Source organism: Dermacentor albipictus, chromosome 8, assembly GCF_038994185.2.
Source record: "Dermacentor albipictus isolate Rhodes 1998 colony chromosome 8, USDA_Dalb.pri_finalv2, whole genome shotgun sequence".
NCBI classification, from domain to species: Eukaryota; Metazoa; Arthropoda; class Arachnida; order Ixodida; family Ixodidae; genus Dermacentor; species Dermacentor albipictus.
In genome coordinates this window covers 71480685-71507354 of record NC_091828.1, presented here as the reverse complement: position 1 = coordinate 71507354, position 26670 = coordinate 71480685, and the positions used below count along the sequence as shown (strand labels likewise).

Sequence of the window (26670 nt, the reverse complement as noted above, 5' to 3'; positions counted from 1 at the left end):
TAGATAGATAGATAGATAGAGAGAGAGAGAGAGAGAGAGAGAGAGAGAGAGAGAGAGAAAGAGAGAGAGAGGCAAAGGTCACGTGGTTGACATCCAGCCGCAACGGCCGAATTCACTGCTAATGCAACTGGAAATCTATTCGTTGCACGAGATATCCGTGTATTGATACAAACATAGAATTGGTATCTTCGCCCCGAGGTTGTAGAATCGACAGCGATAACCAGGTTTAATGTGGGGCTCCAGCTTCACGGAAGGCGTTCTAACAGTACGCGGTGGAGGGGGGGGGGGGTGCATCGCGAAGTAGCGGGCCAGACAACTGTGCACGCTACGCAGCCGACACAGCGCATTGGAATTTTGCAGCGCTAGCTTTATACGGGGGCGCTGCCAGCGCCGTTGCATGCTTCGCAAATCGTTGGTGCGCTGAATAAAAGGATTATGCAAGCTGTTCAACGTAAATTGTATCAAAATAAAATAAAAATATGCGAGTGCCACGTAGCTGGGCAGAACCAAGGTATAATGTTGCCTGCTGTCGCTTGGAGCAAGCCGGACTAATCATGTTCTTTTGTTTCCCCTAATTGCATAGGTAACCCGTTACTACCAATCAATAAACTTCTCAAATAAATATTACATATTACATTATTGTCAATAGGAAATCATTGGCCATCATGCAAAATTCCCGATCCATCTTTCTGTAGTTCAATACACGCCACGTGACAGTTCTTTGTACGTTAAAAAGCTGGAAAAAAAACGAAAGCCTGTGAAAGCACGCGAAAATCGTCACGCAACTGATCGCGCAGAACGTTTTCGTGTTTTTCTGAGTTTGTCAGCATCAACGCCTGCTTTTAACTCGTCGTGGTAGTCCAGAGGCTATGGCGTCGCGCTGCTCAGCTTCGAGGTCGAGGGGTCGATCGCGGCAACGGCGTCCAGATTTCTGTGGGAACGAATCGCGCAAACGCGCTTAGCTTCCGGTACACGTTTAAGAACCCCAGGAGGTTGAAATTATCCACAATTGCCGTTCACTCTAGGAAGTGTTTGCACCATTTGGTGTTGATCTCGCCCCGCACAACGATAATCCTCATCTATCTTACCGGCCTTTCCTTTCTTCAACGCTGCGCGCCCGGTGCTTCCAGCTTCCGAAACGCGTGTGCGTCCGTAGCGTGACATTGCGTTCGAGCCAGGAAAGTAACAGAATTTTCAGCAAAGCAAACGCAACCGAGGCAGATGGCGATTACTGTTGTGGCACGAAATGAGCCCCAGAGGGTGCAAACTTTCTTTAACATTGTTCTACAACCTGCGTCCCAGTCATAGTGTCGTTTTGCGAAGTAAAACCTTATTAGTACATCCTTATTTCGTTTAGCGCAGATCCTACAGGTCTCGCTGCTCTGGTTAGCTGTTTTCGATCATCACTTTCCAGCATTCCTAAATAGACAAATGATAGATATCTAATGTTACTCTCGCACGAAACGTAATTCCAGAGAAACGAGTTTATCTAGGATACTGTGAACTTTCTTTAACTACAAAGGCAGGCAAAATACCTCGTTCCCAGCCCACATGTTTATTTCTCAGTCATACGCAGTACAATAATGGCTGTGCATTTGAACAAGTGCAGTTACCTTATTTTTATTATTTTTATTTAAGTATACCTTACAGGCCTCAAAGTGAGGCATTGAGTAAGGGGGGCAGTACATAGAAAATACATAGAATACAAGACATCTATAAACCGTATCTGTTTACAACCTAGAACTGCAAGTGCAACCGAGATGAAAAAGAACTATTTAGTTCACGATTCACTAGGGAAAAGAAGAAAACATAACAAACTTTAAAAGCACACTTCAATGTTTCATGTTATAAATTAATGTTGCGTTTGCTTGTTCTGTATAATAACTGCTTTTATGCCATAATGTTAAGTTATGGCTTGTATTTTTATATGCTATGTCCTTTCCTTTCTATTTTTGTTACGCCATGTATTTCTGCCACGCTTACAAGTTTCTATTTTCCATTCTTATTATTTTGTCTATAATGTTTTTTGCCATGTTGTTTGCCTTCCTTCTTTATTTTGTGATTTGCCTCTTTATTGACTTTGCCCCTCCCCTCTGCAATGTACAACCGTACCTTGAGGGTATGATAAATAAATAAATAAATAAATAAATAAAAAACAAGGAATAAATCACACACATAAATCGCGCACAGTCTTACACATTACAGGTTATTGTAACACACTTCATTATTTAAAGCACGTATTTAGAATATTAGGGGAATCTATCGAATGCCGCATGGATATCCGGGTGACGCGGAGCCCGAAAACAATGGCGTCGCGTTTTGCACATTCTGTGACCACTCGTGCAGCCCGGCAAAGCACGTTTACGTACACTGAATTGACGTACAGATAGCGCGACAACTATTTACAGACTGCCCAAACCGCACGTAGCAAGAATTGATGCGCACTGACAAGCGAGGAGTCAACTCGGCTGGAGCTTGCTGGGGCAGCAGCGCCACAAACCTCGTTGACGGTGGCGGCACCGCGCAACATCGCTCGGTTTCGCAACTGACCTTGTTACGTAAAAAATGTTGACCAAAGCCACGTTCCCGGCGTTCGTATGTTTGACAGCGTAACACAACTCTATAACGGCAAAGCTCGCTTTAACATGTCATGAGGGGAAGCTGACTATAGGAAACCGGCCACCATTGCGCGACGCATATTGAATCCTTGCCCATGTTTCTTGCTAAAAAAAAAAAAATTGACTGCGCATTACATTTCTACTTTGTTCAGGAGCTTTACTGTCATTCCTACGTTAGTTTTCCACTTTGTATACGTTCAAAGTGGACGCGCGCGTTTGATTGGGGGGCGTGTCAGAATAGGACAAACACTACCAAATGAATCAGCTTTGTGCTTTCGCGTTTTTCGGCATCTTCTTTATTAGGCCCGCCACATAATTAGATCAATTTCTGTAGTTCCCCCAGGGTCGCATTTACTTAAGTTGAGTGTATTTGCAAAATATCAACGACAACAAAACTTTTGGACCAAGTAGAAAGACCCGTTACTTATATTTATTGTATGCAGCCTCCGTAACAAAAAAAAGATTGTTTGAATTATCATGAATGCGCTCGGGGAAGCTCGCAAAAATTACATTTTTGATACCTAAACTGAAAGAATACACGCCGTGATTACCATTAGCTGGAAATAACACAACTTTCAGAAAAGTATGGTTTGTCCGCCGGATCTTCGAGATTAGGTTGTGCTCCCGGCACTATAGAGATATCGAATGCGAAGTGCTAACTGGTATTAACGTCGCATCGGCTAAACAGTGTGCCTACACGTCGTCTGTCTAGATGCTGTTGAAATGCTGCCGGTAAGAGAAAAAAACGCACAGTACCCAGCCCTACAGCGTTGCGAACGCTGCTTCAAGAGTAAATACTATTCATTTGTGACCAAAGGAGCCAAAGTACAATATTGGTGCCAGTTGTTCTTTAATGACAAATATTCGATGCCCTCGGAAAAAGTTTGCCAAAGTAATTTCTGAAATGTTCCAACACAGTGGCACTGCTGGATGTCTTCCACTTGTCATTTCTTTTATAGGGAGGTTGAAGCTGCCAACATACTCTACTTCGGCTGTGGCTTCTGCTTCCTCATGACCTTGTCCGCCGCACTTCTGCTATATGCGGTCGCCAGAGAAGGTGATTCCATAAGCTCTCCTTAACTCAAAGAGAAAAAGAAAATCACAACCTCTCTAAATAACTTCCGTATACGAATGGCTAACAGAACGAAAATTTTTGCCCGTCTACACGTGACTCTCCCGTTATGGCGAAGTTTTACGTCAAGGGTAACCACGATTACGTTGTTGAAGTGAAGGTAAGACGTAGAAATATTCTCGTCAGATCAGCACTCATGCGTATGAAATGAAATTGGCTGCGTTTGAGAAAAAAACGCTGTGTTCTCTTGACACCAGGAAGCAGAAATTTGACTGAGGCCTTCAACCGGAAAGTGAGTATGAAAGTATTAAAGTGTGTTGTGCAAGCTATTTCTTGACACTACAATTTTGATAGTGGGCGTTATCTATAGAACCCGCGGAAGCCCTGTTGAATTTTTGTATGTGCTTGACCAGCACTTAAGTAATATAAAGAATGCCAGAAATAGAATTGTTTTAGCAGGGGATTTTGATTTACTAGGTGTCGATTGGGATGCGAGAATTGCGGGGCCAGTGGAAAAGCCTAGCGCTGATATAATGTTCGAGATCATGCCTAAGCATAACTTCATTCAGGTAGGTAATGAGACGACCAGGACACAGGGGAAATATCAATCTACGCTGGATTTGTTATTTTTGACTAACGGAACATTTTATTATAATGTCGACATAGAGGATGGCATATCGAATCATAAAACAGTTGTAGCAATTTTAAGTATAGGTAACAAGAATTTAGAAAAAAATCCCTCTGTATGTGTATATAATTTTAATCGGGCTGACGATACGTCGGTTATCGACTTCTTAGAACGTGCTCTTGATGACATGCCGGTCGATAACGACATAAATAGGGTATGGATATACTTTGTATCAGCTGTTCGCGCCTGTTTTGAAGAATACGTGCCAATGAAAATCAAGCGCATAAGAAAACCCAGTCCATGGGTAACTAGAAAGATTATTCACTTGAAGCGGTGACTGAATCGTGCACGTAGAAGGACGCCAAGGCGACGTGCAGGAATAGCGAGTCTCAGTACGCAAGTTAGAAAAGAATTAAAAGATGCGAAGGCGGCATCTTTTTCAACAGTGGTGGATTACTTGCAAAACTCCTCGAAAATTCTGGAATTACTTATCTGGTTTTACGTGCAACATGAATGAAATTAAGGTAGATGGAAATGTCTGCAGTGAACCAGCTTTGATCGCACAGGCTTCTAACAGTAGGTTTAACTCTGTGTTTACACCTGGCAGTTATAGACACCTCATAAATGCGAGCGATGGTTTGTTGCCGTGTGAAGATATAAATTATATATTAATTTCTCGAGAAGGCATTGTAACATTGTTGTTAAACTGAATACCAAAAAATCTTGTGGCCCCGATGAAATACCCAATGAGTTTTTGAGGCGTTATTGTGAATGGCTATGACATTTTTTTGTCTAGAATTCTTGCAATGTCATTAAGTATCGGAGGTGTGTCGGAAGATTGGCGCCTTGCAGGCATTCTACATATCTTTAAAGCAGGCAATAAGTTATTGGCGGAAAACTATCGGCCAATTTCCATTACAGGCACCGCGTGTAAAATTTAGGACGCATAATATCGAAACATCTGGTTAAATATATAGAAGACAACAACTGATTATACAGCAAGCAGCATGACTTTCGCCAACGTTCAACAGTGACGCAGCTTTTTGAGATGTCTCATGCTTTCGGCGTCGTAATTAACAAGTAACAAATTGATGTTATAGCAATTGATATTTGAAGGCTTTTGATCGGGGTGTGTCACACAAAACTTATTGAGAAATTGTATAAACTTGTAGTTAGTACACAAATTGTGAAATGGAGTCATGCGTACTATAGAAATACAAAGCAATGTGTTTAAATAGCAGGCGAACGATCATCCTCCTTACCTGTTTTATCTGGTGTGCCACAAGGTTGGGTTTTAGGACCAATTTTGTTTCTATTACATGTAAATGACATTGCTAATGACTTGCATCCCGTCCGGATGGCCGAAGACGCCGCCAGAAAGCAAGGACTGGCCGCCATCTGATGAAGGGGGGGTATTGGGGGTTAGTTTCCCGACCCCCGCCGCCCCTGAACCCCATCAAGGACATACTAAAGTTTTATCTGTCTCTCTAACATTGAACTGCGTCTATTTGCGGATGATTGCCTCATTACTGTCGCGTTAAGAATGTCCAGGATCAAGTGTTGTTGAACGAATGCTTGCAAAGAAATTTTGACTGGTGTGTTACGTGGGACATGAAAACTAATTCAGATAAATCAGCTTATATGACTGTACCTAACAATAAAACCCCATTGCTTTTGAACTTACAAAATATATAGTAGCCCACTTCAACATGTTAGTAAGCTTAAGTATCCCGAGGTCACAATCACGCACAATTTCAATTGGAACGAACACATTGAAAACATTTGTGGTTCTGCTCAACGCAAACTCGGTCTGTTAAGGCGAAAGTTGAAAGATGCTACACCCAAGGTAAAGCTCAACACGTTCAAAACAATTGTATGGCCCACACTGGAATACGCATGTATAATCTGGGATCCGCACTAAGTGGGCTTGACAAATAAACTGGAACGGATTCAAAGACTAGCCGCACGGTTTATCCTCAATGCTTACCAAAGAACGAAGTCTGTAACTGCGTTATCATCTCGTGCCGGTTTGCCCGAACTCGCAACGCGCACAAAAATAGCCAGGTTGAAATTCTTGTGCCAACTGTATAACGATAAATTCAATTTGGACTCCAGACTATGCTTGCGTCCCCCTGGACGAGTGTCCCCACGTACAAGTCACGCGTATGCTGTGATGCCCAATGTGCCACGCGTTGACGCTTTCAAATTTTCCGTTCCTGTGAAAACTGTAGTCGATTGGAACAGCCTTGAGGCAGATATATTTATTGAAATGCACACAACGGAATCATTTGAGTGTAAACTGTCATTATGTGTTTGCTGAATGCATTGTTTGTTTATTGCGGAACTGGCGTTAGGTGTTTGTTGAACATTCTTTTTCCCCCGACCCCTGCGACAGCCCGCAAGGGCTAACAATATTGGAAATCAATAAAGAAATAAACCTATCGATCTACTTCGATTAAGACAATTAACCTAGCTACTAGCTGAGGAAGCTGTATATTACCGACTCTAGTTAGTGAAAATGAGATTCAGGCAGTTAATAATAATAATAAAAAACAAGCAAAGAGCAAGACTAAGGCGCGATTTTCTTTTGTTATTACGTTCGACAGACACGGTAGCGTGGTTTGTTGCTTTATGCATTTCTTTATTTGTATATTTCAAGCAGCCAGATTCATCTGTCAGGCTATGAGTCAGTCAATTGAATACTGAAATGCTCTGTTGACGTTGCTGGTAGTTTCAGCAATTAAGTTGCAGTTAGACAAGATAAGGAATTAAGTCAGTTTAAGGAAGTCTTCTCTGTTAGGTGTGCTGGTAGCTGCCTCCACTGAGAAGGATATGGATTCTCTGACGGTTACTTTCTGAGATACCACTTTCACAGCGCGCTGATTTGCTGGTTGAGCAATACCGTTTGAGCTGACTGGCTCGTTGAGAAAAACCGCTCCAGGAATCACTCAATCCAGTATTCAGTAACGCGCCGTGCACTAACTTACGCGAAAGTGATAGTACCGCCGAAAGTGACCACCCGAGCATCACTTTCTCTGCTGCTGTATCTTGACAAGAGAGATATACGCAAGGAGATGGAGACGAAAAAAATTCATAGTGGTCGAAGGAGGGATCAAGCTGAAGGCTACATTTTGACAACTAAATTTCCCCAGGCCTTAAGACCAGTTTACTTGCCGAAGCGCTGGTTCCAGCGACATTTTTTATTCTACCGCTCTTGGTGAGTTACATTGGGAATAATAAGAATTGCGGGTGCAAGATGTATGGCGAGAAGTAGGAGATCTCTGAATGCATTAAACGATAGGCAACAACTAGAACTACTGCTACTGCTTACCACTGGCTACTTACTACTTACCACATAAACAAGAACAACGAGAATGAAAGCAAATATGAGCGAACATCAATAACGAACAATAACTTATGTGTGCCAACCACAGGTTTGGAGAAGAAGAATGAGCGCAACACAGAAAAAAATAACAATTTCTATTATATGAGTATTATATTATTATATGATAATATGAGTGATCCACTGCAAGGACGCTCTCTTAAACGCTGATCGTAGCTTCAGGCAACCAGTTAAAGAGAAGAGCAATTGAAATTTGTTACCAGTACATGTGTGAACGCCAGCCTATTAGTTCCGTTAGTATCAGTTTTCTCACTATTAGGAAGTTGGAGTGTGCCGGTGATGGTGGCACTCGCTTTCGAGTAACATAAGAAAGGTTTGCGATATTCTTCCAGTGTGGAGACCGACGATGGGCAAGACGGAGATGGACAGCGTGCCGACAAGGACAACGCCGTCAGCAGCAGAATCTTCGGCCACCGGTGGCACGGGTGCTTCTGGGACGGCAGTGTCAGCCGATGCTACCACGTAGGCAGCGCCGAGCACATTCGTCGCCATCCGAGGCTGTGTTCACATTTCACATGTGAACACAGTCACATATAGTCACATTTCACATTGAACGGCCGACGCCGTAATTTCAACAGCAGAAACTAGAGTAACGATTGAGAAATACGTTGTTAAGCTAATAAACACAATAATTGGAAAATGCGATCCCAGCTGTCTCGTTATTTACCCTTGACGACGCCCGGCAGCACTATATGGATGGCGAAATAAAAGTCACTAAAAATGTGTTAATAACCCATGCGGATAAGAAGGAAATTGGCATTGTTACTTATTATTATGAGCTCAATAACGTCTGCTCATAGCTATGGATTGTAATCGCGCTTAAAACAAGAATGTGGTGCGAAAACGCATGAACCGTACCTGTAATATACGAAAAAAAATTTTCAAGTGCCGATGCTACAAATTTGGCAATGGAAACAAAACCAAGCTCATAAATTCAATGACTATAAAATGTTATTACAAAGGTATAATCATTATAACCTTTCGTAAGACAGATCACTCTTGCATTTTTCTTATACCTAAATCAGTAGAAAGCTGCACCATTACGTGGTCACAGCAGAATTATTACGTTAAAGCTGTATAATACATTGCTGTCTGACTTTGGATAAAATAAAGAGTGATATTACGTAATTGCGTGTCTTTAAGCTAATAATAAGTCTAAGGTCCATAAGTCTAAGGAGCCGTTATGAGATACTTTTAATAAAAATTATATAAGGCACTTTCCAAGAACACAACTGCCGATGAAATGTTAGTCAGCCATGGCCTGCTCTATTCTGTATACAAGCCCGAAATGAGACCTTTAGGGAACCGGTCGAAAACCCGTGCCAAACTTGCAGGAGGCAGGACCAATATGCCTCAGCAACACTGAAACAAAAACACACGCCGGAGAGTTCATTTTTTGTTAGGAGACTTCGATTAAAAATGAGAGAAAATACAATCCGGAAATCAAACTTTATTTTGAACTTCTCATACTACGGCACTAGGGAAACAGCACAAGCCTTGAGACGTTCCACAAACTCGGTGGACATCCTAATTCAATTCTCAAATGTTGCGCAATCACTCATAATGAAAATATCCTCTTCACACATTCGAAATCTAATAAAAGCGCAGGCATTGGCACGTCTGACGAGTTGTGCGGACATCGATATAATTCCGATATGCAGCGTTGTTTGTTATAAACAGATAGCGTTAATCAAAAACCGCGCAAATCCAAAGTAATTTGCTCCAGAGGGATTCACCCACACGATGTTCGCACGTTTGCGCTAACTGCGAACACTGTTTTCTGCTTCCGGGCGTATGCTCGCGCAGTCGAACATGTTGTCGACGTTCGGTCTGCTCTCGAAGAAACGGACCAAGGCCTTCGCTAGACGCGTGCGGGCATAGGCGCCCCTCAGAACGATGGGACACTCGCCGCTGTGGTCGGCGTACTCCAGGCCGTAGACGGCGACGCCGTAACTCAGTCCCAGGTGCCTCTCCTTGGTGAGACAGAGCTGAAACGGGTTTCAGGGCACAGCCAGGTATATAAGACTTGCGCGGCACTCACACTCGAAAACATCGGCGTTTTGCGTGCTAAGCGCGTCGTCGCGGGTCCGACTCGCGAAAGCGGCGGCCGCATTTCGATCGGGGCGGAATACGAACTTGCGTTCTGAGATTGAGCTGCACGCTAAGAATTAGCGGGTCGTCGAAAACGTTACGGAGTCCTCCAGTACAGTATCTCCTAGCCTCAGTGTTGCTTTGCGAAGTTAAACCCTACAATTGAATGAATGAATGAATGAATGAATGGATCGATCAGTCAATACTCGAAGGAATCGGTCCGTATTGTGGAGCTTTATAGATGCATTTAGTATTGCGTGCGGCCCACAACGGCGGCTCAGTGGCTATAACATTGGGCTGGTGAGTAGGACGTTGTGAGTTCGATTCCCAACAGTGGCGGCAGCATTTAGTTGGCAGCGGAATGCAGCCGCCACAGACATTATCATGCACGAAATCTCGTGCATTGGGTAATATCAGCACAGCCCTTTTCCTTCCTTTTTGGTTGCCATATGCCTAATATTGCAATTAAGTAGCAATTGGCTTTTCCCTCAATTAACACAAAAAAACTATTCTTGGGTTTTACGCGCCAAAACCGCGATACGCCGTAGTGGGAAACTCCGAAGAAATTATGAACACGTGTAATTCTTCAACGCGAACTCAATGCAGGGTATACGGGCATTTTCTGAATCCTCTCCCATCGAAATGCGGCCGTGGTGACGGTCGGGATTTAATACCTCGACCTCGTGCTTAGCACCGGAACGCCATAGCGACTACAAACCACCACGGTGCATTTTCCTTCGCTTATATTTTATTTTATTCTGCAACAGCAAACAAAGAAATCCTCAGTTTGACCAGGACATAGAAGCACTGATACCGACAGCAAGGTTTAGTACTGCGCTCGAAATCGTCGGACGATGTTCCAACTATAGGCGGCCGGGACAGGCAGGCGCGACACAGCCTGCAGGCCAACTGTAGGCAGAAGGAACAATGCCTTGAGTAATACTTGTTGGGGGGCTAGTTGGTGCATGTTTCCAGAAGAGGGTTATAGCGCCGAAAAAACACAACACACAGCAAGCGAGACGGGACAGGCGCAACTTCCAACTGTTTATTCACCGCGCATGCGAATGAATATAAGGACAAACAAAGATGGGTAGCAAGAACCACACATGCGCACGAGGTTTTTACAAAAAGCGGAAAAAGATAGGTGAGGTACACACGTATCTCACGCCCGTGTATCTAAAAAGGCGGTTTCATTCTTATAAATGGAGATAGATGGGGCGCTAACACAATCCCTACAGTTTCTTTCAATAGCTGCCTTGGCAGCTACCAGGCATCTCTAAAGCCTGTAATGGGATCACACCGGCGCCACAGCGCTGCACCCAAGCGCCGACTTAGGGTCAATTCGCACGGCTTTGTGCACGCGGAAAGCCCTACGCAAAACTGCACCCGTCACACGCGAGTGCACCAATTTTGGTTTATATGCGCGCTGAATGCGTGCGGAAGGCCGTGCGGATGGACTTTAAGTCGGCCCTGAAGAGCACTGACGCCAGCGCCAGCAAAACTTCATCGATTTCTGATTGTGGGCGCTAATATAGTTTTGCGATATTCATGTGTCTCAGGAGGGCACTCCGGGTGGGGCGGAAACCGGCAAGCGCGCTTTCCTTCAACCCCTTCCGCGCCTGTGCACGATTTCCTATGCAGCTGAGCGCATACGTGGTTCACGTTCTGTCTTGTGGGTGCAGTCGAACACCTCTACAACGAAAACCTCTACAGCGAAATGACCTGTATAACGAAGGAATAATTATGCCCTGGCCGAGTTTTTATGTTTCATGCGCATTGTGAACGCTTTTAGAACACAGGCCAGTACAACGAAGTTGCCTGTGCATTGAAGGAATTTGGTGTCCCCGATGGCTGATTTGTTGCTTAACAACGAATGCCACAGCAGCGGTGCCAACACTGCCCTTCGCAGAAATCCCCTATGTGCACTCTGCGCTAGCGCTAACGACAGCGCTAGCTACGCACTTCACGCGCGCGCTTATTTCAGAAGCAGTCTTGCTACGAACATCATGAAGGTGCTGCGCAAGACGACTAAGACAAAAAGAAGGAATGACAAAGCGCTCCTGCGTTTCGTCTTAGTCGTCTTGCGATGCCCCTTCGAGATGTTCAACCAGTACCAACTTGCCCAAGTGTCGATTCTTCTACAGTCCTGCTATCCTGCTCCAGTAATTGCTCAAATCGTACGCTGCTTTCTTTAACGCGTCAGCGGGTGTGATAGCTGACGAACACGTCACATTTAATGACGAAGGAATGATCTAATCGCAACTGATGACTGACGACATCAAGACATCTAAGGTGACGCATCGTAAAGTTCGTAACAGCTCAAAACAAGACAGGGACAAAAGGAAGGTAAAAAACAACGCGCCGTGTTGTCATTTTTGCCTTCTTTTTTTCTGTGTCATGTTTTGCGCTGTTACGAACCATACGATGAATCTCAAGCAAGTGGCCCAACTGACCGTCTCGATACAGTCCATGTATGGTGGAATAGACGCAAATGTCTACAAAGAGAACAGTGATGAATATCATGTAAACGAACTATGTACTTTGATGGAAAGGGAGGCAATTGCAGCAATCGATGATTCGCTGCTTCAATCGGCATAGCTCTCGCGTTTCGCCGCTGAACATGCTCTGAACCTTGATGCAATAAGATTGGCCGCCGTCGCACATTTTGTCAAACGAATTGTGCACAAAAACATTTAGCGATCTATTTCACAAAGTATCTTTTGAATTCATGTTAGAGAAACGTTTTTTTATTGAATGTACGTACTTAGCCTGCTCTATTGTGTGCTGTACAGTGCGCGACAATTACAACGAAGTGACCTGCATGATGAAGCATTCTGGAGGTCCCGGGCGCTTCGTTATAAAGGAGTTTGAGTCTAACGCGTGGCTGGTGCACAGAATGGTCGAGCCTAGATCTCCGGCTCCTTGACGTGCGCTGTCTTCTCGCACGCCTGGTCTTGGAGGTGGCGCAATCTTCAGTGTCGAACACACGTTGAAGCGGCAGGAAGCACGAAACATTCGCTCGTTTAGGCCAGTGCTCTTCTTCACGCCAGCCTTGTGGCAGCGAGCCTTCGCGGTCACCGAGTAAGATCTCATTATGTATGCGTGTACGCACGGGGCACCGTGCTTGCTAACTGAATGAGTAAGCGAATGTTTACTGCAACTAATACGCCCGATAAAGCTAGAAACTTTATTTGATATAGTTGTTAATACTTTTACGTAGTTGTTTATGTAGTCATTACGTAGTACGTGGTCCACTCGCCTGTACCCGTCGTCAATGCGCTTAAAACAATTTTAAGTTTGCCGTACCAACAAGACCATGCGTCAACGATTGTCGAGTTTGTTTGCAAATTGACTTTGAAAACTATTGATACCAAAGTTCAATATAACATGTGAGGGGTCTCATGAAGATATCGGTATAGCGGATAGGCTCGGATGGTGTCGCTCAATTTCAGGACTGCCGGCTATGATCGCTGCTACACTGTCACTTAAGTGTCACTTTCCTTTGTGGCCAGACGTTTATTACTGTTCGAACGGTGTGCTTTTGTATGTGCGGTCGTTTGCTTTGGACACAACCATCGGATACACTAGAGTCACTGAGTATGTTGCAATGCGTACATACGTGCCGCTCTCCGACGAGCCTTTCACGCCAGCGTAGGTCCCTGTATATTGGGACTGGCTAGGTACAGCGTTGTTGGAAGAAACTCTTTGACGCCGTATCGGCGCCCTGCAGGGGTATGCGCCACTCGGTCTGTGCAGGTGTTCAACGAACCTGTTTGATTCCAACTTGGATCACTGGGTATGTGCTAATAGGTGTGTGCTACTCTTCAATGAACGTCTTTGACGCCAACTGGAGTAACTAGCTATGTTCCACTTGGAATGTGCCGTTCTTCAATCAACCAGTCGGCCATTTGGATCATTGAGTAGGTGCCACTTAGTGTGCGCCAAGCGAAGGAACAATCCTCAGAACTGGCAGGCACCAGTGTGCCACGCTTCTCGTCTTGGAGGCCATGAGAGGACTTTTCGGCAGGGCCCCTAGATGGCGCAGCGTGTCCAGAAAGAAGCATGAGAGAGGAGCCCGGTGGCCGCATGACGCGTTTCTCACCGTTCGCACGCACCAGCGCACCGAGCATCTCTGAGGCCCTGCGCAGGCTTTGTGACAGCGGCGCTACACGGCGCGGAGTGTTTTTAGGGAAGCGCGAAAGAGGAATCTCACTGTAGTACTCGTCTCACACGTAACCCCTTTTGGTGGTGGCAGTACGTTGTGCCGCTATACTGATTCAGTGTTAAAAGCGTTACCATCGGGAGTCGTCAGGAGATATGTTCAGCTGCTTTTGTTGTTAGGGAATATAAAATAGGTCATAAAAATAGGTTGCGAAGAGATCTCATACTACGGGTACCAGTTACAGGATTTTAAGGAGAGCTGACATTAAAGGGCTCTAGTTCTGAGCGTTGTGAGTAAATTGTTCCCTATTCACCTCAGGAGTAAAGGTCTGCAGCGCTGGGTGGAAGATTGGGCGGCACATTATGAATGTTGCGGCAACGTTCAATATCTGTTTTCCTAGGAGAATCACATGTTTGGTAATTTTTCTATACTGAACGCTTGCTTTCCTTCAGGTATGCTTAACGAAGGGCTACATGGACAATTATGTGGCGCGGTAACTGACCACGTCGGGACATATGCGAAAGCGCTACCGGAACACGTGTATCTCTTGGATCGATAGTTGAAAATTACGGGTTCGGAAGCTTATCTTTTCAGCCAAAGTAAACTCATTGTCGTACAGTATAGTCGACTGTCGCGTCTTGGAAAAAGTTGCTCTGCCGGTGTAGAAGGGGTCCTGACGGTGGTTGCGCAAATAGTCTCTATTTGTGCAGAACTGCGCGAGAAGGAAAACGCGGTAAGATAAAGGATCTTAGGCGCAGGAATAGGACAAAGCGTTGACTGTTTGCGACATGGACGGGGTGAACCTGAGCTTCTAAAGGCCGATCCACACGACGGACCAAGTCCGCGGGCCGCTCGGTCACGTGATGCTACGTCACGGCCCGGCGCGGTCTGGTCCGGCGCAGAGCACATCCACACGGCGGACCGCCATAGCAGACGGCAGAGCAGACCAACCAGGTATACACTCACGGCCAGAGTGTTACCATTGTTATAATTCCGGCTCGAGTCCCACAAAGCCGAGAACTGCTCAACGAGGTATACAAAATGAATAAACCTCCTCGTCACTCCAAGAGGAGACGGTGTTTAAAAAAAATATATCTGCTGCACGCACGTGTAGGCGGAATGGCGGACATGGAACGAATGGCTTGACTGGCTTTTGCTGAGCCGAAAACTAGATCGGATTTCGCTGAAGACACTCTGTTGCCGGACAACATTCGTTGGCTAAGCCAAAATCGCTGCGGTTTGCATGCCGTCCGCCGCCAAAACGGAAGCGGGAAAAGCCTCGGCGATTTGTTGGACTGCGAGGGCCGCGGTCTTGCGCGGGCCAACGGCGGTACGCACGAACTGGTGACGTCCTATCACGTGATGCGCGGACCGCGGTCCAAAAGACCAATTTAGTCCGTCGTGTGGATCGGCCTGAAGGGGCTTCTAAAGGGCAGGCATCAGGCACGTGAGAGGCAGGGCTGTCGAGACACGAGTAATACTCACAGGCAGCGTATACCTCCAAGTTATCGTAAACGGCCAACCGTAAAAAAAATTCTGGATCACATACTAAGCTACTTTCGGATAGGGTACATCCAAAGTAGTCTCGATGCAAGGTTTTACGTTTGAAGTATACAAGTGGACGGGTTTCAGTAAAGCCGCAAAAGTATAGACGTTCTTGATATCGTAAAATTCGTGCCTTTCAAAAAACGTCGTCATTACATTGCGCCGAAAGTTACGCGTGATTTATGCGCGCGGAGGCTCGGCATCACTCCAAAAACTGACCGCCGCTCGCGGATGCCCACGCTACGCTTAAATGACATTGTATGGAAGAACGTGCTGGGTTTATGTCACGTAACCCCAACAGGTTTATGTCACCAGATAATAAAAAAGTGCATGCGTCGTTTGCTTACACGCAATATTTAAATGCTGTCAGTTAAAAAAAAATTGACATTTACCAGCCTTGTAGCTTTACAGAGATTGCTCGAGTAGTATACGACTCATTTATAGCCAATTAAGCCGAAGCGAGATTTCGTTGCAGTAGGCAAGGACGTGCACCAGACAACGGAGGCTTGAAGTCGCAAATCAGGGCAAGAGTGCCTCACGAGTTTCTAGTTTATGTTGCACTTACGTTGTATGGATGGCGTTTAGCTGATAATAAAATTATTGGTGTGAGAAATCATCCGCATCATCCAAATCAGGGTGGTGACTCTTTCTCATGAAATAGTAAAAAACAATTTTCGCTTATCGCTGCTCTGTGCTTGATGAAAGTTTGCAAAAAGATCCTATTTTGCTGAGCAGAGTTTTCAGTGCAGCGCTTAGCTCGGTTACTTGCATAGCTTGCAAGAAAAAAAAAAAACTGAGGTTGTAGGCAACTCTTACATAATGGCTGCTTACCGCAGCCGTACACAGGAGGCTACAGGAGTAAATGTTAACGACGCTTCAGCAGCAGATTGTTTTTTCAATAACCAGATAGGCAACTGGGGCAAATGCTACACTATAGGATCCAGACTATAAAATTGCATCTTCCTTCATAACTTGAGTTAGTACAAAGCGACGATAAGTGCAAGATTATTTTTAACAGTACCCGTATTTCTTTCCTAAACGCAGCAAGCCAGTTAGTCTCTGCGGGCAGCGTAATAATTGAGAATTCTTCCGTTTATAACGCGATATTTAGATGAAAAGATATGAACTCCCAAAGTTACAAGGCTGTCTGAAGCCAAAAATGGCAAGTTTCGACAGATTCACGTCGTGCCCATCACTCGCATGTTGGATGAACCGCCACATATACAGATCCCGTAGACAACTGGAGCCCCAGTTGTTTGCGTTTGAGTTGAGTTGCGTTTTGTACGATCATGATAATTTCCGCACGCATCCCCAAAACAATTTTGTGCTTCGATGAGCCGGAAAGGACGCTCACTGGAATCCTGCCAAACAGTTACACGATGTGTTTCATGGGCGTGCAAACGTGCATCCTATACGATACTCACTTGAGACACGGGAATCAAGTATTTGCCCCTGAACGATGTGCACTGCATGCCGGGAAGGAATCCGGTGGCGTCGGAACTCGTTACAGGGTCCGGGTGCGCCGGTTTGTAGCGTCGCGCGAAAAGCGCCACCGAGACGGCCAAGGAAGTCGTGTCGTAGTTGATACTCTCGAGCATCGCCACTGCACTGAGCTGGAACAAGATAGGCAGGGCGCGTCAGATGAATTACTTGCCAAGCGTTAAGCTTTTACTTGGCGATATCGTTTATTTCGTTCATTCTGTTTACACTGATATCGGTGTTCTTATGCGAGACATGCTCAAACTACCGGTGGTTGCCCGGTCACGATGTTGATGCAGCCATTTATAGAAAGGCCGCTTAGCCCTCTATGTGTACGGGACTGTGTGTGAGCTGCATCGCTAAGTTGTACTACAGCGAAGTTTGCCGCTTTCAGTCTTGTCACTGGCTGAACGTGCTTTTACTTATTACCCTAAAGACACCTGATGAAGGGCTTGAGTGTGAGTTAGTCCTGAATAGCTTTCTTGCCTGCGTCCATCATGACGTCGTGACCGCGAGTATATGGATGCTACGAGTGTATCAGATGCAAGCAAGTAGATATGACGAGCGCAATCACATACCAGAGGAACACCATAGGCACCAACTAGCATCCCAAGTGGCCGCGGCACGAAGCTAGCGCGGTTTAAATGGAAGGAGCGAGTTTTTGGCGAATAATTGAAACTGCAGGTCGATTATTGAAAAGAGCATGTGATAGATATGGTCTAGAAGACAATCCACACGAGAAAAATGCAGTGATCACGCTGTGGAAAGCTAGAATTTTGTTCCCCAGAGTGGTTAAAGACTCAGCAATGGAAGCCTGTGGACACGACGGAAAGTTGTACTCGATTTTCGAGACAGAGACGGCAGCTGTGATAAAACTACGGATGCTATCGTATAAGCCGCTACAGCGTATGTAGTCCGGAGATTCAGCTTTCAATTCGTGCATATCTCGCATCTCTACACATGGAGTAACACTGTTCCCAAAAGCAATTTTCGAAACACAGTCGTGTAAATTCACTTGGCATCTATAAAAACCCGGGCTTATCACTGCGCGAGCGCTGGAACCCATGGAAGAGTGGTTTAATCGCTCGCAACTACCATTCTGCTTTATGCTGGCAGTGGTTCGATGGGGTGCTGCGCGATATTTTTTTCTAACGCCACGTAGGACTGAGTTCGACAATCTCCCACCATAGTGTCAAAACACAGAATTCAAGATTGGGGGTGGGTTTAGGTTCTTTGCGGAAGTGCTCTTCAAATGTTACATTTTTTATGTTTACTTCCTAAAACATAGAAATAGGTGTTGAGTTGTTAAGTCATCGCTTTTATTATAAGATTTTATTCCTCAGATAACATAACGACTAGCATGCGCATGTCTTTGTTTTACGCTAAAAAAGAAAAATAAACTATCCTTTCTCTGGAACTTCACAGCCCTTCACAGTAACTGAATGGAAAAAAAAATTTAGAACATTTTGTTTTAGTATATCGGCCGAGTATAAACAAATTTAAGCTGACTGCGCTTACAGGGTAGTCCCTCTTGACAAAATGGCATTTATGGCACTCAGACGGAACATTGGTGGTGCGTTAAAGCAGTGTTTCGATCAGGGATGAGCGGGTATGTCACATGACATGAGCGAATGGTTTTGCTCCTTCATAGGACACATTGACTTGAAGTAGTACAATAATTAAACCGTAAGGCTATTTATTGCAGCTGGAATTTGAACGGTAATTGCAGAGCGAGTATCATTCAGTCTGTACGCACATGTTTTTGTGAGGCAGCAGGAAGGAGAGGGTTGCGCACGCACGCCTTAAGCGTGCGCGCGTGTGTTAAGACAAAGGCAGCGACAAAGACACGTGCACATGCACATTGGATTTGGATGTGCACGCGTCTTTGTGCCTCCGTATTGGAATCCGCGTGCGCACGAGTGCGTGTATGCGTGTGCTAGCATACGCGCGTTTGTGTGCGCGTACAGTACCGTGTGCATGGGTGCGTACATTCTTGTGCACGTGTGCATGGATGGGTGCGTGCAAATGTGAAAGCCGGTGAACATTTGTCGCATCTTTGTGTGTATTTGTGTGTGTGTATGTGTGAGCAAGCGAGTGAGCATTTCCCCGCTTACACCTACACTCAGCGGTGAACGGGATAAAAAGTTTATTGAAATCCGTATTTAAGCCTACGACACAAGAACGAATGACTCTGAATTTAGAGCATTATCTCCCTCTGAAATGGAAAACAATGCAAAAAAGAGAGAGAGAAAAAGAAACCACCTGAGCCGTCATTATCGCCGTCCCGAATTTCGGCATGATGGTACCGTCACCATCGACACGGCTGCGTGAGCAGCTACCCAGCAGTTGCCTTTCATTACGTTCCTTTCCTCGGCGGCAGTGCATTGTTTTGATGCCAGCGACACGGTAAATCTGTACCATCATGGTGTCCTGCATCGCTTCTGTGACCAAGCAAGCTTTCGGTGGCACGCGTTCGCTGCTATATTGGCATTAAATCTTTAAACTGCTTGCCTTTGAAAAAAAAAACAGAGTGAATAAAAAAATGGCTGTGGCTTAGGCAAGGTTAAGCCCAGGATGCGAAGCATACTAGCCTTTATTTTAGTTGTTGAACCACTGTTTAGCCTGGTGAACTGTTGTTGCTTGGCTATATTTGGTTCGGCTAGACGCAGAAACAACTCATGCATTACTGCTTCGCCTTCAAGAGTGGAACGCGACAGCGTTCCCGTCGACCCGCCAAGGGGTGTAAGACAATGGGCTACAGGGCAGCGACTACGCGCCCCGCATTGGACGCATTGAGCGTCGAGCAAAGCAGCGTTCGGCGCGGCAACGAAATGTGCGCCTGAGTAAGAGACGCACGCCTTAGAAACAGCTCGTTTCTAAGGCAACACCGCATTCACTAGAGGCGCTTTGGTACCGCTTTGAAGCATCGTACTCGTGGCTCAGTGGTAGCGTCTCCGTCCCACACTCCGGAGACCCTGGTTCGATTCCCACCCAGCCCGTCTTGCAAGAGTTGAGCCAAAGCCACTTCTCCTCTGTCGTGACGTCACGGTGTCACGTGGTTTCAAGGCGACACCACCGCGCCTGAGGAGCTGGGTTGAGCTCTCGTAATATGCTTCGCATAAAATGGAAAGCCGACTATCCACAAGGAACATGCTCGCGGAGCCATACTATCGATGACAACATCACAAAAGATAAGGTGTGGTCGGGCTGACTTTACAGCTTTGCAAGGATTGACTGCCGGGCTAGCTGGTTCACTAGACAACTTTAGAATAGCGCTTGCAACCAAACATAAGCGCATTACGTATGTAAAGAAAAAGCGTCGTTCTCAGTGTGCATGTTCCGAACATTATTGCGTTTTTGCGGTTTACGTGCGCTATGATAACTACGTTATTAGACAGTTTTAGAATAGCGTTTGTCGCCTTACGTACGTCAAACGTAAGCAACTTTGCGGGACGTTATGGTGCGTGTCCTTTCAAGTTTACCTTACGGAAACACAAACGTAAAGAAAACATTATAAAACAGGGCGCCATCTGCTGCCTCGTGCCAAAGCTATCCAAGCCAAGATGGTCCACTAGCAACCATAGTGCTGTTGCTATGTGGACGCGTATCATTAGGCGTACGGGAGCCAGAATCATCGAACGGTCTCAGAAAATGGACGTCCTATGCGCTCATAACTAACCTTTCAGGTGAGTTTAGAGAAAGCGAAAGCTCATTACATTAGTTACCGGTGATCAATGTGAGTAAGGGCGTAGCCATCACGAGAATTCACGCTGAAGCGGGAGCCATGGGTGCCGCCATGTTCGACAACGCTATTTCTCAGCGTCCGTAAACATTACGGATGTTAAACTTGCCAAATAACGTACGTTATCATAGCGCGCGTGAACCGCAGAAACCCTACAACGTTCGGAGCATGCGCAGTGAGGACGATGCTATTTCCTTTTCCTTCTTTTTTTACGTTCGGTTGCAGACGCCAATACCTAAACTGTCTAGTAATCATATGAGACACGTGTACAGACCTAACCTTTGCTAATGACATGCGTAACGTACGGACGTTGCAACCTCTATCTGTGTACCGTAGGGATCACAAAGTCATCATATTCCCTTGCAGTGTCAATACCGTGAAAAAAGAACAATAACTATGAATGAAACCCAAAACATGTTATCAGCGTTGTGTTGTGGTGCTCCTGTAGTTACTTAAATAAAAGTCACACATTTCATCACACGCTGTAGTAATAAGTAAGGTTAGACTTATACATATTAAAACACAAGCGCTAAACAAGTCAACACAAGCTGCGCTTGTACGCCTCTTCATAGTAAGTGGAACGCGATAATTCTTTTCTGCGTCGGTTACTATTTCTGACAAGGTCTAATTGGAAAATTTTTGTACGCACAGCTCTTACAGAAACATGTTTAACCAAAATTTCTTGGCTCGGCTAGATAACCTCAAGGACGGGCTCCAAACTAGTCATTTTCTTTAGCCACCTAGCATCACTTATTGAAAATTTAATGAGCGTAGCTTCGTTGATGACTCCCTAAAACCTCTCAACTTATTTCGCATCTAGAGGTTACCAATCTGAACTTTGAAATGATAAGATGATGCCACCAGTATCTGTATTGGTTTAATAGTTTTGTTTGGTGCATTTAAAAGCAGCCGGCTTACTGATGGTACAGTACGCTTCTTATAAAGTTAGTGTAAAAGCTTGGACAGGTTATCTTGGCGCAAATCAAGTTCATGTGCTTAAACGCCTGGGCCCAACCGTGCACTTCTACCTTTACAACCAATTCTCCTACATTATAGAAGCACCTCAGTGCCACAGTAGATAACACAAGGTGTGCGGGATTGTTGAGCGCGCCTTTGATTAGATTTCTGAGCGTCGGCGCCAGCAGGCTCCGTTAATACACACAGCCACTTAGGGGAAAGCATTGCATACATTTTCAGTACTTTGTAACATAAGGAGCAGCGCAGACATCTATGTTAGAACAAAAAGGACTGAAGTATTAGGATGAGGGTTTTGTTGCGTACATTTTTGCTGTCTAATGTTACAACCTAAAGCAAAAAATACTGTGATTTTGAGAGAATTAATGCTGACATACGTGCAGTCACCTGAAAGATGAGTTCCAACAAGTGCCCGTGGTGGAACTGGCCTCTAGACTTCCGTTCTACATTGAGCCACGAAATCCTGATTTGATGAATAGCAGTCATAGGAAAGTGCTTAGCTCTTGAATTTTCGGTATGGCGGCGCGGCTCACCTTAATGAGCTCACCTTATAATGAGTTAGATTTGTGACTCACACTTTTGAACTGCCTGGTTCTTCACATCACTAACCATGGCAGGATAGATGCGCTACATTATAATTGAGTTAATACTGGAAAATGAACTGGGACATTTGTTGCGCGTGCGTTTGCACATTTAGCGAAATAATTTATTATACATAACTTACTTTTTAATGTAGGAGCTCCTAAAAGGCAGCAACCTTATATTAATAGGAGCGCTTACGAATAAAAAAAATTTAAATGCTTATTAGCTTTCACCTCATTGCAAGGAAGAAAATTTCCATAAAATATCCTGATGATAATTAAAAGGCTATCCGATTGACAACGTTTGATCTGACTTCCCCCTTGGTAAGCTGATAGCGACCTGGAAATAGTTGTTATCATGGGCCTTTGAGATGTGACCGTCGAACAAGAGGTTTTTCCGAATGTTTCATATTTAGGGCAGGCCTTTTTTACCCTCCTTCGTTTAACTCCGGTTCGCAAACACGCATAAAACGAAAGCACATTGCGAAGAGCGTCGTTAGTCCAAACCCACGAGCTACTGCGACTCACCTTGCCAATATCGCTGTCATTTAGGATTAGATAATAAATGTATATTTTAAATCGACGCTTCACGAATCCAAAAAGAGCTGTCCGCGACCAGTCAAGCTAGGTTTCTTTCATATCGTACTTCGACCTAGGAGAGATCATGCAGTCCATGGACAAAGGAAAGCGCAACATCATAGAGAAAAGAACAGAGAATAGAAGAGAAAAATCAGGGAGGTTAACCATGGTCGCGCCGGTTTGGCTACCCTAAACATGGGCAGGAAATTAAAGTAACGGTAATTTAGCGGTAAACGTGAGAGAAATGTGGTAGGCATTACGGCACGCCTCTATGAGGTCCCGGATCCGTGACTCATACCACGTTCACCACATTGTAAAGTGCTCACTCGACATACGTCTTGCCTCTACGAGGAGCGAAGTGTCACCAACAGGAGTCTGCAGCAAACCCCCACCATCATGCATGCACGCGCGCACGCACGCACGTACGCACATGCGCACGCACACACACGCACGCGCGCAAACACACACACACCAACACACACACACACACACACACACGCACACACACACACACGCACACACGCACGCATGCACGCACGCGCACACACACACACACACACACACACACACACACGAACGCACGCACGCACGCGCGCACGCACACGCACATACACACACACACCTAGACCGAGAATGCACGCGGTAGGTAAAATGTACTCTGACTGATTTCTATCGAGATAATGCTGGTTTCTTTTACTCCTTGGATAAAGTGTGTTTTGTAATTCGTTTTATGGCGTATTCGTAGCTTCAATAAAATATTTGTTAGGTCATATTCTTGTTTCAGTGGAAGACCCAGATGTCTGTGCGGTTTTCATCATATTCGTTGTGCTTGCGTAGCCAGGTCGAAAGAGTGTTTATGCAAGAACTGTCTGCACTGGTTCCAATGAAGAGGGCTAGGTCGAATGATAAGCTAATAAACTAAGTAACATTTCCATTCTGGACTCTCTGCAATAGCAGGACTGCTGGACTCCTCGTCTTCTAGGCATCAAAGGAACACGGATGATTTACGCTACCTGACTTTCTCGATATCGCCCATCAGAGTTGAATGGCGTCGGGTACATCATCTTGCAGTCTGTCCCGAACTGCCGGTCATCGTATCCGATGTGGCCATGAGCAATAATCAAATCCGGCATGTATACTTGCCTGCAATTATAACGATTGCATCCCTGTATCTACGGAAACATACGCTCTGAACTAGCAACTAAAGGCACCACGCTACTTGCAATATTACTTGGTACAGGAACGTCTTAGCGCGCAGTTCTGCCCGGCAAAGTCGTAATGCTTTTCTCACCTCATGGTGTCTAGAGCACCCTTGATGTCTGTGTCTTCCAGGAAAAGGCCTATGGCCAAATAAGATGCCTCCGCCGCGTGACTTCGTTGCATTTGCAGCAAGGCGTGAAGGCTCTGCAAAGAACAATAAAAGACTCACACATACTTTGCAGCCACCAAGTTCGTGATCTGAAAGCGCCGCCTTTGAAAGAAATGCATGAACGAGCTAGTTGACGTGGTATGCCTATTAGACAACTGATAAAAGCCGACGTAGCTCAAGCGCAGGCACTAGCACAAAGTGAAATTTCTATTTGGGTGTGTACAGATAAAGCGGCAGCAATATCCAGAAATACCACTTGTCGCCCTCGGGAAAACATAATCGAAACTGCGCAAGAAGGGTCGTGATGTACGTACAGCGTCATCAGGTTATATTCATGTCCACTGAGAGACGAAGGCCTCTCCCTGATATTGCCAACTGATTCCAACTAGCACCTGCAAATTTCACAATTGCATCACCCCACCTAGTCTTCTGCCGCCCACGACTGGGATTCCTTTCTCTTGACGGTCATTATGCAGCTCTAATGGCCCACCGGTTATCCATCCTACGCATTACATGGCCTGCCCAGCTCCATTTCGTCTCTCTTGTTGTTAATTAGAATATCGGCAATCATCGTACGCTTTCTGATCCACACACTCTCTTCCTGAATTGAATTATGGGGTTTTACATGCCAAAACCACCTTCTGATTATGAGGCACCCCGTAGTGGAGAACTCCGAGAATTTCGACCCTCTGGGGTTCTTTAACCTGCACCAAAATATAAGTAGAGGGACGTGTTTTCGCATTTCCCCCCATCTAACCTCTCTTCCTGCCTCTTAACGTTACGCCTAACATTTTTCGTTCCGTGGCTCTTTGCGTGGTCCTGCATATCTTCTCGAGTTCCTTTGCAAACCTCTAAGTTTCTGCTCCATATGTTAGCACAGGTAGAATGCAGTGATTGCACACCCTTCTTTTCAATGATAGTTCTAAGCTTCCAGTCATGATCTGCAATGCCTGCCGTAGTACTCCAGCCTATATTTACTGTAAATTTTATTCTCATGATCCTGGTCGGGAGCCACTATCACAGGAGCTCACGGTGGTGGCAGCACGTAGTTTACGCGAAGTGGCGGCAAACGACCGTGCTGCAATCGACTCACGAAGGGAAAGGTTTCCCGACCGCACTGAGGCACAACTTCCACGACGCTGCGGACGCAGTTGGTGGGTTCGATCGCCTGTGATGCGTAGTGTATAAGCTCTCCACCTGCGATACACTAGTGGTGCAGGTTGAGGGATCTCTACTTTATGCCTCTCTCCCTTTCCGCGTATGCTTCCCAATGGGAGCACAAATACAGTAACTCTAGTGATGCGCGGAGAGCGGCATCATGGGGTAGTGCTGCAGGGGAGGGAGCCTCGCCTCAGGCGTCACGTGACTCAACTCTTTTATCTTATGCACTGAAACTGCTATGGAAGTGCACGTGGCATCGCGTGTCCTTCCACCAATGAAAACGCCTCCTGGTGTGCTGTGAAGCTGTGTGTTGCAGACTGCAACGGCGACACGAAATTCGCGAACGAGCCAAGAAGAGCTACTGCTTTGCATCAAAGAAGTCTCATGTGTATAGGCACACCAGAGGCTACACTACCTGCGCATCTTCACATTTTTCGCTCAAGTGCTGTATACGGAGCTCAACCTTTCTTACACGTTTTGAGCGACGTGTAAAATCTCTTGAGCGGAGCGGTTTCTTACGCTGGAGCGGACCGCTTTGTAATCACATAATTTACGAAGTGTAACGCTCAAAGACCCTAGGTGAAAGAAACACAGTGCTGCATTCATGAAGTAGCGTTCAGAGAGATTGCTTTGACAGCAAACTCACTTACCGCCAGAACGTGGATGATATCGCGGAAATCTTGATCGTCGTTTTGTCCCGCGTGCTCGATGGAAAGAAATCCGTAATGGCATATGCCTCGCGTCCATAGTTCTTCAATCTTGGAACGCCCTACCGGTATTTCAAGGTCCTGTGCCACCTCTGATTTCTTTCTGTAAGCGCAAAGGTAAACCGCAAAAATTACTTTAGCAATAAAGGTTGCTAAAAAAATCCGATGATGTGGTTAACTTAAAATAATTTATAAATTCCGCAGCAGGATTGTTCTTCTAACTAGCGCACAAATTACATCATCAATGAGTAAAGAACGAACCTCTGGTTGGTATGTGGGTAGCCCTGTCGCACCAAGGCGATTCTAACTTTGGTTATTGCGTAGAAAACAGCGTCTAAGAGTGCTATATAATAACGAAGAATACTTGAAGGCGCGCGCCCAGGAAAGTGCTCCGACATTGTTTAGCAACAAGGATAAAGAGGCGGTATACATTTTTGCTGGTCTGTTTAGAAAAAGAAAACGTTGAGGCTTCGCCAGGTCAAGACTGCTAAAATAGAAGAAGGCAGGAACATATTTTTTTTTCAATTTCTTCTTGCTTGGCTTTGAAAGCTGGCATTA

The 26670-nt window shown here is 45.4% G+C and overlaps 2 protein-coding genes across 8 annotated transcripts in view; one reads left to right on the top strand and one right to left on the bottom strand.

Annotated features, from left to right (window-relative positions):
• The window catches only part of LOC135920757 (uncharacterized), a 28007-nt gene extending 19648 nt beyond the window's left edge, over window positions 1–8359 (top strand). Inside the window, exons 5-6 of the mRNA XM_065455006.1 lie at window positions 3578–3675; window positions 8054–8359. Of these exons, the coding sequence (XP_065311078.1) occupies window positions 3578–3675; window positions 8054–8187 (232 nt within the window). The 3' untranslated portion in view covers window positions 8188–8359. The remainder of the gene's footprint in view (window positions 1–3577; window positions 3676–8053) is intronic.
• Window positions 8360–9155: 796 nt separating this feature from the next.
• The window catches only part of LOC135920725 (uncharacterized), a 295472-nt gene continuing 277957 nt past the window's right edge, over window positions 9156–26670 (bottom strand). For 5 of the 7 annotated variants that reach the window (XM_070523587.1, XM_070523589.1, XM_070523588.1 and 2 more), the window contains 6 exons: window positions 26056–26215; window positions 24167–24279; window positions 23889–24018; window positions 16944–17132; window positions 14563–14686; window positions 9156–9711 (listed from right to left, as the gene is read on the bottom strand). In XM_070523587.1, coding sequence (XP_070379688.1) covers window positions 9482–9711; window positions 14563–14686; window positions 16944–17132; window positions 23889–24018; window positions 24167–24279; window positions 26056–26215 — 946 coding nt within the window. In that variant the 3' untranslated portion in view covers window positions 9156–9481. The remainder of the gene's footprint in view (window positions 9712–14562; window positions 14687–16943; window positions 17133–23888; window positions 24019–24166; window positions 24280–26055; window positions 26216–26670) is intronic. The other 2 variants (XM_065454957.1, XM_070523586.1) reach the window with 2 other exon arrangements.